Here is a 13,392-nt window from a genome sequence, read left to right on the forward strand (position 1 = left end):
TCCATCTCCTTGCCCCACCCCCACACCTTCCAAGAATGTCCCCACGTGGCCTGCTGTGTTCCTCCAGCTTTATACGGTTTATTCCCACACCCTTTTATTCTTTTAGCCCTAAAAACTATATTTAACTTCTTCTTAAAAACATTCATTCACGTTTGCATCAGGCACAAACCTTGGTCTGGCTGTCTTTTAGAAGGTGGGGACATTCTTGGAAGGTGTGGGGGTGGGGCAAGGAGATGGAGGAAAACTAAATTCAGCAATAGTCCTTTCTCCTGCCTTTTATCTCATAACTTTGGCAGGAAGGTACACCTGGAACTTTGGAGGAGGAAAGAATCAGATTTCACTTGTATATCCTCCCTTGTAATGATAACAAACCTAGGCAGTGGATCTTTTTCCTCTTCTCTTTGCAAGAAGGAAGTTAGGTTTAATGCTGACTTAGCCTTGGGGATGGGGAACCCAGACACTCAAGTTTCCAAACAAAATATTGCACCTCATCTTGTCAGCTCAGAAAACCTGCTCATATCATCAACATCAGGCTCTTTGCCTTCTCAAGAATCGATGGCCAGGTCGAATAATGCCCTCACGGACAGCTAAATTTTGCACCAGTTAGGTCGTTCAGACAATTATATTTCTTCATTGTGTCTATTACTTCATCAACTAACACTGGGCTTGCAGCTTCAGAATGTGGCATGTTCAGTCAGTAGCTTTATAAGTGAGCCACTGCTGCTGGAGTGTGGTGCACTAAAGATCCTGCCCCCACCCCCCCCACCAATCTGATATTGTTTTCATGAGTTTCCTCCAAGTTATATGCAATATGCAGGTGCACTGAAGAAACAAGATGATTATCAGTCGAAGGTTTCGTCCATCTCAGGTGACCTTAAGCCTTGAGACTTAAAAGTTGCTTGACACAGTTAAGTACTCCAAGGGTTGCTCCCACTCAAATATGCACCATTGTGTCCTCACATTTGGCAGGTCTATCCTGCCAAAAAGGGAGAAGATCAGCTCATGGATGGTTATGGAGGAGCTTGGAGCGTAATAGACATCTTTCTGACAGATAGATGCTAGTCTGGTCTGTTGGCCACAATAATCTTGAGCAGTCTCCAAGATGTTGGTAAGGAGGACTGGGCTATTTGGTTGAACAGCACATAGCATTCATCACGATTTGAGTGACTGCTTAATTGCAACAATGAAAACTTTCTTCTGCAATAATCAGCTCATATTGAGTGGCTCAATTGCTCTGACAGGTTAACTTCCTGCAGAAAAAAGGACAAAGTAATGCCTGGTTTAAAACTATGGTATCTAACTTATAAACCTCACTAACTTACAAAACCAGAGTTTTAAAGGTCAAGTCAAAACTAAAAGAAAAGGAATACATGACAAATTTAAAAAGTTGGAATAATTTGGGCAGTAAATTTGTCAAGGTGACTTTAAGCAAGTCCCTTAAGTAAATTTAAATATCATAAATTGCTGTTGAACCAAACTAAAAATATTTATTTTCAATACAAGATACAAAAATACAGCATTCCCCTGAGAATATCACATCCTGCTCAGCAGCTGGAAGAACTGAAAACATTAAAACTTCTCGCACAGGTTAATTTGTTCAAAATACATCCCAAAATTCATTTGATCAGTAAAGTATTTTTATAACTGACTTTAACAAACTCGTAGTAATAATTTCATCTAAATTTCTATTGAAGTAGATAGTCAGGATGTTAGTTGCCTGAAGGCTTTTATTGTTTAAAGCAATTGTTGCACATATTTTGGAATAATGCACTCAAAATGAGTACACAAGCTTTTTATTATGCTGTTAAACATTTCCAGCAGGAAGTGGTCAAGAATACTTTATGATTAACTGTAGAGGTAAATAAAGAAAATTTATTATTTCTAATGAACACATAGGTGAACATTCCAGTATCTACATTCAAATAGGTTCCCTTAATCGTGCACCACGATACAAAGATTCACATAAGACCAACACCTCAGTGCATAGTCAACTAAGATCAATCTCCTGCTTATCATGAATTACAGTAGATTTTTCACGGTCTGATGAGACATGGGAGTACGTGAGCACAAATTATTGAAAATAGTTCAAGCTCAGAAAGTAGTTTAAAAAATACAGGATTTTGACTGTATAAATGGAAGTATTACAAGTACAAAGGCAAGGAGGCTATAAGTTAAACTTTATGAAACACTAGTGCAATGTCAACTTTCTTTCCAATGCTGGCCATGTTTTACGAATGACTTGAGCGCTTTAGAGAGGTACAGAAATGATTTATGAGAATAGTTTCAGGCAGTAACTGTGGTTTTCCTTCAAGGGGAAGCTGAGAGCAGAATTAATAGAGGTGCTCAAAAGTTAGGAGTCTAGTCAAAGTAGATAGAGAGAGAAGTTGGTGGATGGGCCAAGAACAAATGGCATTCAAATAAGATGACTGGCAAAAAAACAAATGAGGAAAATTTCTTTACGCAAAAGATTAAGATCTCAAATGCACCGCCTGTGAGTATGGTGGGGTCAAATCCCATCTTGGCTTTCAAAAGAAAATTGGATAAGCGTGTGAAGACAAAAATATTTCAGGGCTACAGGGAAAGAGCAGGGGAATTTAACTAGTTGAGAATTCTTGCAAGGACACTATGGGCCACAAAACCTCATTCTTTGCTGTAACCATTCAATGATCTTACATTTTACTTTCCTTTATTTCCATGGTTCATTGAAAAGGAAAAATTAGGATTCTCAATTATTCATCGTTGTGTTATTCACAGGAGTGGAAATGGGTTGGATTATGGTAGATAATAGCATTTATATACTTTTTCAAAAATCAGTTCTCTCCATTTTGCATCTTCCTATTTCTGTTTATAACCACATACTAGGGGTTTTGCAAAAGCAGTTGTTTCCTTCCTTCCTACGTAGTACAGCCCTTCCTAAATGACATGCGCAATTGTTGTCCGAGTTCTTAAAAAAAAAACCCAGGATCAGCAATTTGCTGACTTGTTGCAACTCTATAGTTGGCATGGAGTACTCCTAAATTAGGGAGGAAGCTAAACAAAAACAAGCAATGTTTTTTCTCTTGATGGTCAATTTGGTTTCTCCTATAAAAGTGCATGTGCGTGAACTTAGTAAAATCGCAGGCCTACCCCTACGTGGTCAAAGGGGAATTACATTAATTTAGATTAACATGAGCCTAAAGTTGCCTTCAGTGGACTTGGTTTTTGAAGGCATTGTCCAAACCAAAAGCTTTTTCTGCTCTTCTCAATGTTCCCCAAACCTGTTCCACAGGCATCAATTCCTTGCTGGCACAACATATCCACCAGTAAGTTAACTAAGACGCCATAAAATAGAAACTATTTCAAGCACTGGCACAATTACCTCCTATTATATGCCCCACCAGGTATCCAATTCCACTCCATTCTGGTTTGGTCCATACTGTTCCCTAAAAACCAAATGCCACTACAGGCCACAAAACTCAGACAACTCAGTCAAATTTGTGCTTTTACTTTTTTTTATTTGTTTAACCTGAAATTCAGTATGGATATTTGAAATATTCAGATATTATGAAAGTGTTGTGTGTGATTATTGATATGTTTTAGAGTTTTATGTGAACAAATAAGGCCAGAACAAAAGCAGAGAGAATTGGTTGACAATCATGTCTTTACAACTTAATAATGCTGATAATATTAGAAAAGGATGATTGCAACTGGCAGACTTGGAAGTTAGGACGGCATTTTTCACCCAGAGCACGGAGGGGGTCTGGAACCCTCGACTTCAAAAAGGGTGACAGAGGCTGAAATTTGTGTTATATTTTTAAAAAAGCCTTGGATAGACACTGGAGGTGCTGTAATCTATAAGATAATGAACCAAAAACTACAAGTATGGATAAGGCCAAATGGCTCCTTTTCTCAGCAGTAAGTCGCAATGGGGCACATTGTCTCCTTTTGATCTGTGAATCTATATTTCTATGAATTTCAGAGCCAAGGACATTGTACTGTGTAGATAAGAACACAAATAAATAAGCTGGGTGTGGTATTATTACCCCTAAAGAATTAAGACCTAATGACAAATCTTAAAAATGCAGTCATTTTATTTCAGCAGTAGTGTGAGAGTTGGACATTCTTACATTATGAAAAGGCAATCTGTTGTTTTGACAGCACGTGTTAAAAATTTTCTCACAACAAAGCTTAATTCAGGAAAAGCAATGCTAGGAAACAATAATATATTGTGAAAAGGCCTAGAGCTTCAGTCCAAACAACTAGATAGTCATAAAATATTGGATAGCCTTGCATCGAGCAGGAAGATGACAATAAAGAAAATGATACAAAAGAGAAGCCACCTTTGCGATTTTCCCATTAAAATCCACAAGTTAGTGTCAAATATGTAACCTGGACTTCTCTGTATTGTAGGTTAGAAATGATTTGTCAATAACAAACAAAATGGATATTACACATTGCTTCTAGCTTTACCAATCGGTTTAAGTTAAAAGAGTGTTGCAATACTATCTTGCAGTGTTTTCTCAGTATATCTTAAAACTAGTACATTAAAATCTGTTAGTATTAAAGCTATATGAAAATAAATAGGGAAAAAAAATCTACTCAAGTTTCCTTGGTATGCAACCAGAGTTGTGAGGTTTGGATATCCAACTTAGAGTAAACAGATAACATTTTATGGTCAACAAGGAAAAGACATCCATTCTTGAAAATGATTCCCCCCTTGAGCATCCAGTATAAGCATGAAGTCAAATGTAGCCAAGGTTACTTGCAGAGAAATAAAAAAATACACTCAATATGTGATATAACACTAATTCTAGATTACCCTTCCTTACTTCTTTCAATTCACGAATTCTATGTATGAGGCATTCAAAACAAAATTGGTGAGTTAGAAAGATTAGCAAATATGAATTTACTGCCGAAATTTGATCAAGACTGGGTACTTAATATGACTGTTATAGAAAAAGCAAAAAAAAAAATTTGTGAAGGATTTTATTACAATGCAAAATGTCCCATGGGTTGCACTAGCTCTATTTAAATGGATTCTACCTTAAAAAATAAGACTTATCCAACAGGTTAGCAAGCCAGAACATTTAAGGCTATGGGCCAAGTGCTAGAAAGTGGGACTAGTTACATTTAGTGTAGTTGTCGTGGCACAGACTTAATGGGCTGAAGGGCCTCTTCTGCTCTGTATGATTCTGAGATGGGAGGCAAGACTTGGTCAGCTTTGATGACGTGTATTGTGGAAACAATAAAGTTGTTTGTTTTGAATGTCTGAATAATGGGTAAATTAGAGAATTATGTAGCTCAGTATTTTGCAAGGCATGGTGATAGACTTATACTATGAGTTACTGGTGAAAGTACTTAAGACGCACTTCTACAGCAAACCCAAGAAGGGACAAAATTAAATCTGTCATGAGACAAGATCTGTCTATTATAGCCAGAACCCTGCCCACAACAAATATAAAGGTTTTAAGAACAAGTAGAACAAGTTTAAGCAATTGAATGATATTTTCCAGAAAGAAAAATGCTGTAATACCTAGTGGCTGCTGTGCAAGGAAAAAGAGAATAAATAAAAACAGAAATGGAGAAGCAAAAGCCGCAATTTAAAGTTAAGATCATTGATGAAAAAGTTGCACTAGTTTACTTAGGAACATTTAAAATTTCTGTATATCAAATCAGTGGGGAAAAAGGAGAACGTGAAAGGTGTAAAGCTGCAGCAGTGAAACAGTGTAATAATTCAGCTACGGAGAAATTTAGCAAGACAGATTTTTCTCAGTGTTCCCTTCCTTGTGTATTCTATTAAACAATTGAAGGGATGCAATGGCATAAAGAAAAAGTCAAGAAATTGTGCAAGATGAGTTTGTGTTACCTCTTTCATAGTAAACATAGACCATAGTGAGGGATTTGGAAGCACAATTGTAGCCAGAAAGTCTTGGAGAAAGAAGTTGTGTGAGTTTACTAAAGATTTCCTGCCACCTTGTGCTTTTCTGAGTGGCGGTTCCAGTGTGAAGATGGCATTTCACCCTGTAGCAGTGGGGAGCTAATTAAGGCTTATCAGTCGCCAACTAACAGCAATTTTTCACCACAAATGAGATTTTACCATCATCAAAGAGGCCCCTGCTCTGATGAAACTTGTCAGGAAACAGGAAGTGCATACAGCAGATGTTGGGTGCCACAACAAATTAATTATTTCTACTACCTTGAATCATTGGAAAGCCTACAGGAAAAGGCTAGAAATTTCCTTCAAATTGCATGGAGTATGCAGTAAGAAAGGAGGAGTTCAGGTGTTGAGAAAGTTATGACCATTGCCTCCAGTTGTTTCAATGCTCCATTCTGTCCAGTCCTCTCACATTCCATGTACACCAGCAGCGTACTCACTAAATGCACAATGAAGTCTGCAGGTCAGCACTTGTCTCTGCATTCTGTTTGTTGTCCCTAATCGGACAGCAACGCTAGAGCTGGCTCAATATTAGGTACATCCTGTAAAACTACCTCAGGAGGCATATTGCTGCTGCAAATGGAGCTGGGACTCCAAAACAGTCCTACTGCCAAAGATTTTCGAAGTACAGAAGACTCAACCGTAGTAAATATATTCTTACAAATTGTGCTTTGGTACAGCAGAACTTGATAATTGCTAAAGAAGACATATTTTGTTGAAGCTTTTTGTCTTGCACTCATCAGTACAATTCACAAGAAATAACAAAGTAAAGGGACTGGACAAGAGCTGGCAGGGGTGTGCACAGGAGGGTCCACTTTTGTGGATGCATAGAAAAAAATGGAAGGGTATAGAACACAATTTTGCTACTTACTGATGGAGCAAAGCAGAGGAATTGGTGATCAGCGAGAACTGTAAAAATATTCAAGGTGACAGACAGTTTGCACAATGGGCTAATAGGTGGCAGGGATTATACAATTTAATGCAGACAAATGAGAGGAAATACATTTTCGGTCAAAGAACATGGAATTGCAATGTACAACAGATTAAATGAAAGAAAAGTGCAAGTAGTCAAAGATTCAATTCCGTAGTTCTTCTCCGCACCTTTAGAATATTAAAATAAATTAATACCAATAATTTCACTAAAAGTGATGTTAGTACTACACAAAAGTTTGTTCTAATAATCAACAAAGGAGGAAGTAAACACAACAGAGCAATTTAAGTGGCAGGACAGCTTGGCCATGTAGAATGTTCTTCCTCTGCAATGAGAGAAATTAGTTACACTTCCAGTACCCAGGGTGATCACATGTGCAGAAAGTTTCTCCAGCTACAGCTACTTGAATTGCACATTTCGTATCTAAGCAGCAGCTGAAATCACTGTGAAGCATTGCAAGGCTAAGCTCTTCGTAGATAGCATGCAAAATGAAGAAGCCATACTGCAGGTAAAGTGTGAGCAGGCAGAAAGAGAATGGGTGACCATTAAAATGAGTAAAAGCACCAGGCGCTTAGTTAACTAGGGTCAGGGATACCATTGAGCAGGTGTAGGAGGGAGGGTGAATAGCTAGAAGTTATGGTTGTGCTCCATGTTGGTACCAAAGACACTGGTGAAAAGAGACAGGAGATCATACAAGCAGAATACAGGCAACTAGGAAATAAGTTGCAAAGAACAAAAGGTAGTAATCTCAGTATTACCCCAGTGCACATGCTAGTGAAATCAGGAATATGAGAATGGTTTCAATTAATGCATGTCTGGAGAGATGATGTAGGGGGAAGGATTTAGATTTCGATTTCTGAGACATTGGAATATATTCTGGGGAAGATAAGATCTGTACAAGTCAAATGGGTCACATCCCAGCAGGTCCAAGACGAATGTCTTCTCAGGGGAGTTCGCTAGATGGTGAGTGTCGGGTTTAAACTAGAGTGGTAGGACTGTGGGAATCTGAGCAGGGATACAAGAGTAAGGGAAACAAAGATGGAAATGAAAGATAGAAAATTAGAAAGCAAAGGTGGGAGGTAGAGAAAACAAGGGCTAGCAGCAAATATAGACATAGTACAAAAGAATTTAAACATTAAAAAGTCAAGAATAAAGGTTTCAAATCTGAATGCACAGAGCTTTTGCAATAAGATAGATGAATTAATAATGTAAACAGTTGTAAGCGGGTATGACACAATCGCAATTATGGAGACATGGCTACAGGGTGACAAAGGCTGGGAGTGAGAGTCTCTATTCCAAAAGAATCGTAAAAATGGAAAACAATGTGGGGTGACATCATTAGTAAAGGATAAAATCAGCGCAATAGTGAGAAAGGATATTGACTCAAAAAAATCTAGATGTACAGACAGTCTGGTGGAGCTAAGTAGCAATATGGGGCAGAAGGCAATAGTGGGAACTGTTTGCAGGCCTCCAAACAGTAAGGTAGGGGATATCATTAAACAGGAAATTGAAGAACAACGCAACAAGGATGCATAGTAATCATGGGTGACTTTATTCTACACATAGACTAAGTAAACAATATTGGCAATAATACTGTGGTGGATTCAAGATTTCCTTTCGAACAACACATTGTGGAACAAACTATCCTAGATTTGGTTCAATGCAATGAGAAGTGGTAAATTAAGCATCTAATTCCGGAGAAGTAAGATAGTGGTTAAAATGGGAAAAATAGACTGCAAGAGTGAGCTTGCAAGGGGCATAAAAGTGACTGTAAAAGCTTCTGTAAATATGCAAAAAGAGAAAGATTAGTGAAGACAAATGTCGGCCCTTTACAGTCAGAAACTGGAGAATTGATAATGGAGAACAAGGAACCAGCAGAGCAATTAAGTAGACACTTTAAACCTGTCTTCAAGGAAGAAAACAACAATAACTTTCCAGAAATGCTAGGGATGTAGTGAGGAGGAGAAACTGAAGCAAATTAGCATTAGTAAAAAACAAATACTGGAGAAATTAATGGGACTGAAAGCTGATAAATTCTCAGGAAGTAATAATCTACATGCAGTGTCATAAAATAAGTGACCATGGAAATAATGGATGCATTTGTCATCTTTCTGACTTGTGCAGATTTTAGAATAGCCAGACATATTGGAAGGTGCCAAATGTAATCCCATTACTTATAAAAAGAAGATAGCGGAGAATTACAGACCAGTTAACCTAACATCAGTAAATGATAAAGGCTAGAGTCTAATACAAAGGATGTGATAACAGGGCACTCAGAAAATATTAATTGAATTAGACAAAGTCAACACCAATTCATGAAAGGGAAGTAATGTTCGAGAAACCTCCAAGAGATGTTGTGAAAATATAACTAGATAATAAAACATACAGTAGACATAGGAGAACCATGGATATTGTGCATTTGGATTTTCAAAGTCCTGATCGTAAAGTCCCACATAAGAGATAGGTATGCAAATTTTAAACATATGGGATTGGAGGTAATATACTGGAATGGACTGAAAATGGGTTAACAGGAAACGGAGATTAGGAAGATATGGGTCTTCTTTCGAGTGCAAACTGGTGTCTAGAGGGGTACTGCAGGAATCAATGCTAGGGTCCCAGCTGATGATAACATATCAATGATCTGGATGAGGGAATCAAATGTTATACGTCCAACTTTGCTGATGACACGAAACTAAATTGGATTGTAAGTGGTGAGGTGAATGTAAAAGAAATTCAAGTGATTTAGACAAGTTGAGGACTTAGCAAACTCATGGTAATTACCATATAATGTAAATAAGTGTGAAGTTATTTACTTTGGTAGGCAAAGTAGAATGGCAGAGTATTATTTAAATGGTAATAGATTGGGAAATGTTGATATGAATGTCCTATACCTCAGCCAGTGAAAGCAGCAGTTGGAAGGTAAATGGTATGTTGGCCTTTAGCACCAGAAGACTTGAATATAGGAGAAAGGAAGTCTTACTGCAGCTGTAAGAGCCTTGGTAATTCCACATTGGGGAGTACTATGTACAGTTTTGATCTCATTATCTAAGGATGGGTGTTTTTGCCATAGAGAAAGGGCAGTGGAGATTCACCAGACTGGTTCCTGGGAAAGCAGAATTGTTGAATGAACAAAAAATGGAGACAAGTAGACCTGCATGTACTGGTGTTTGAGAGGGGATTTCAGAACATTCACACAGGGCTGGACAGACTAGATGCAAGGATGATGTTGCCTCTAGTGTATGGCGGGCGGGGAAGAGAGAGAGAGAGAGCGCGCGAGAGAGAGAGAGAGAGAGAGTTTTGAACTCAGAAGTTGGTGAAACTGTGGGAGTTTCTATCACATAAGGCTCCAAGTCTCTGAATACATTTAAGAAATGAAAAAAAAATTTTTAAACACTAAAGGCATTAAGGGGTGTGGAGAGAGTCTGTGAATGTGGCATTGAGATAAAGGATCAGCTATAATCATAGTGAATGATATAGAAAGCTTCCTCGGTGAAATGCCCTATTTCTTATTCTTACTCTTATTTCCTAGTTTTTAGATTTTGTTTGATGACTCAGGAACCTAGGCCTGTTTTAGAGGAAGTGCAGTCATCATGGTAAGAATCATCTATATGTTACTGTCAAATGTCACTAGTTACATCTGTTGTTCATATAAACTAACGTTAATGCACAATTATGCGATGCCATTCTAAGTTTTGATTACAGCACACTAACTTGTTATAGAAAAGCCAAAGCAGACAAACAAGATACAGAACGGATCTTACTGAAAAGACTGGAGGGACTGAATGGCCTACTTCTATTTCCATGTTTAGTGTCATGTTTTTCAACCTGGCCAGTGTTGACTCAATACTCCAGAATGCTAATTTACATTTCGGAATGGGCACGCCATATGCCTTAAAAGACTTTACATTTAACTTTGTCACAAATTTGCCTTTTAGCTTCATTCTTCCAAACACTGTAGATTCCTTCCTATTAGCAATGGTCAGTCAGATCCAAACAGAAACGAGTTGGAAATATATTATGAACGCAATTCAACCGACAGCTACTGGGTTTTGAAACTAGCTAACGGGAAACTGAAGGTAGTGAGCCCCTCTCTCGCAGATGTCAGAAACAGCTCCAAACTGAGAGCAAATGTACCACAGGCAAAGCTAAAACACAAGCCTCCTGGGCTGGAAGTATTAGCCCAGAAGCGGAATCAGTTTTTTTTAAACAAGAGTAGCGAACGTTTTGTGAGCCTGACAATAAAGAAGTTATATCATTTCCAGCCGTCATTGGAAATAATGCAAAGCAAGGACATCTCCCTGGAACAAGAGTCCAGCAAATCTCAACCTCCACCCTGCCCCGCCAGTCCTCGGCTGACATTTAATTTCCGCACTTTGATTTACACTCAAACCCACAACAAATAAACACGCCGCCGCGTACCTGAACCTCTCCTGCCCCGCGGTGTCCCACAGCTGTAATTTGATCCTCTTTCCCGGCTCGATCTCCACCAGCCTGGCGAAGAAATCCACACCAACCGTGGGGTCAGACACGTCGTTGAATTTGCCGTCAGTGAATCTCCGGAGGAGGCAGGACTTCCCCACGGTCGAGTCCCCGATCACTATCAGACGGAACTGATAGATCCAAATAGCTTCCATGACATAACTTTTACCACCAACCTATAACCCCGACCCCTTTTACAAGGTCCGAATAAAAATTGCAAACCGCTATCTCAACCAAATAAAAGGAAACTGAATAAAATAGGGGTCTGAATAAAGCACACACGCACGCATTTCCAAACTATGAATGCAGTAGAATTTCCTTCTCCCGCCCCCTCCGACCCAACACAGTACAGTTTGCAAAATGCTGCAAACTCAGCTTCAGAGCTAGTACCGGAAAACCAAATCCGGCAAAGGGGAAGCGGTGATTGACATGGAGAAGCTCCAATCCCAACTCAGAAAGCCGAGGCAGGGCGGCTGTAACCACTAATAGGACACAGGAGAGAACAGGAGCTCCTGGGCTGATGCTGAGCTCAATAGGACGTGTTCATTTCTCTGGCCAAGGGCTCTTCAGATTTTATTTAAAGAATGAACGTTCTCAGGCACACGCACATATATACATCCAGACACCACATTATAATATGAATATCATAAAAATAATGTCACTATTGTATACAACACTATCCATTTAAGAATGTGGTAAAGGGTCATACGACAGTTAATCAAGAATCCTACACCCATACCAGTCAAATTCCAGCTTTCTCCCACTTTAACCCAGTTTAAAGCAACATTTAAATAGCCCAGAATAATTCATAGTGAACAATTTCTAGTATATAGCTTACAAGGAAAACTTCAACAAAGTTTCCCCTCCTCCTGCCCTAAAATTATGCAAATATTATACAGTAACTAAAAAACTTAAATGAACATAAAATACTTGCGAGTGTTTAAGCTTGTGAGGCAAATCTCATCGTGTTTACCAGGTGGACCCTAGCTAATGTCACGTTATTATAGAGGAGCCTAATCTTTGATTAGATGGCATGTTCGGATTGACAATATCTAATTTCCATAAGTATCTACCCCTTTCCATGGTGAATGCTGCTAACCCGTGTTTTACGGAAGGTCAGATGTTGGAAAGGTTCATTGTAGCATGGAAGGTGATACTTAAAATGTATTTGGTACTTTTGGCAGATACAGCATAATGATAAAACAGTGCAGACTCCAGAAAATAGCAAAACCAAAGAAACACACTATGCTGGCCCTCTCCAGGAACTGCCAAGCTGTCTGGATGGATTCTTTTTGCCTTTGCATCATGCAACTGCACCAGAGAGAGAATACCCCTCGTCCTCACGTACCACCCCACCAACCTCCGGATCCAATGCATCATCCTCCGACACTTCCGCCATCTGCAATCTGACCCCACCACCAAAGACATCTTTCCCTCCCCATCCTTATCTGCTTTCCGGAGGGACCACTCTCTCCGTGACTCCCTTGTCCGCTCCGCACTCCCCTCCAGCCCCACCTCAGCCGGCACTTTTCCCTGCAACCGCAGGAAGTGCTACACCTGCCCCTACACCTCCCCCCTCACCCCCATCCCAGGCCCCAAGAAGACTTTCCACATCAAGCAGATGTTCACCTGCACATCTGCTAATGTGGTATACTGCATCCGCTGTTCCCGTTGTGGCCTCCTCTACATCGGGGAAACCAAGCGGAGGCTTGGGGACCACTTTGCAGAACACCTATGCTCGGTTCACACTAAACAACTGCATCTCCCAGTCACGAACCATTTCAACTCCCCCTCCCATTCCGCAGACGACATGTCCATCCTGGGCCTCCTACAGTGCCACAATGATGCCACGCAAAGGTTGCAGGAACAGCAACTCATATTCTGCACGGGAACCCTGCAGCCCAATGGTATCAATGTGGACTTCACAAGCTTCAAAATCTCCCCACCCCCTACCGCATCCCAAAACCAGCCCAACTCGTCTGCCTCCCTAACCTGTCCTTCCTCCCACCTATCCCCTCCTCCCACCTCAAGCCCCACCCCCATCTCCTACCGACTAACCTCATCCCGC

The 13,392-nt window shown here is 39.8% G+C and overlaps 1 protein-coding gene across 1 annotated transcript in view; it reads right to left on the reverse strand.

Moving 5' to 3' along the window:
- LOC109927221 (ras-related protein Rab-39A) overlaps nt 1-11,654 on the reverse strand; it is a 14,128-nt gene extending 2,474 nt beyond the window's left edge. Inside the window, exon 1 of the mRNA XM_020527174.2 lies at nt 11,265-11,654. Within this exon, the coding sequence (XP_020382763.1) occupies nt 11,265-11,479 (215 nt within the window). The 5' untranslated portion in view covers nt 11,480-11,654. The remainder of the gene's footprint in view (nt 1-11,264) is intronic.
- Between the last annotated feature and the right edge of the window lie 1,738 nt (nt 11,655-13,392).

Source organism: Rhincodon typus, chromosome 6 (assembly GCF_021869965.1).
Source record: "Rhincodon typus isolate 14 chromosome 6, sRhiTyp1.1, whole genome shotgun sequence".
In the NCBI taxonomy this organism is placed as follows: Eukaryota; Metazoa; Chordata; class Chondrichthyes; order Orectolobiformes; family Rhincodontidae; genus Rhincodon; species Rhincodon typus.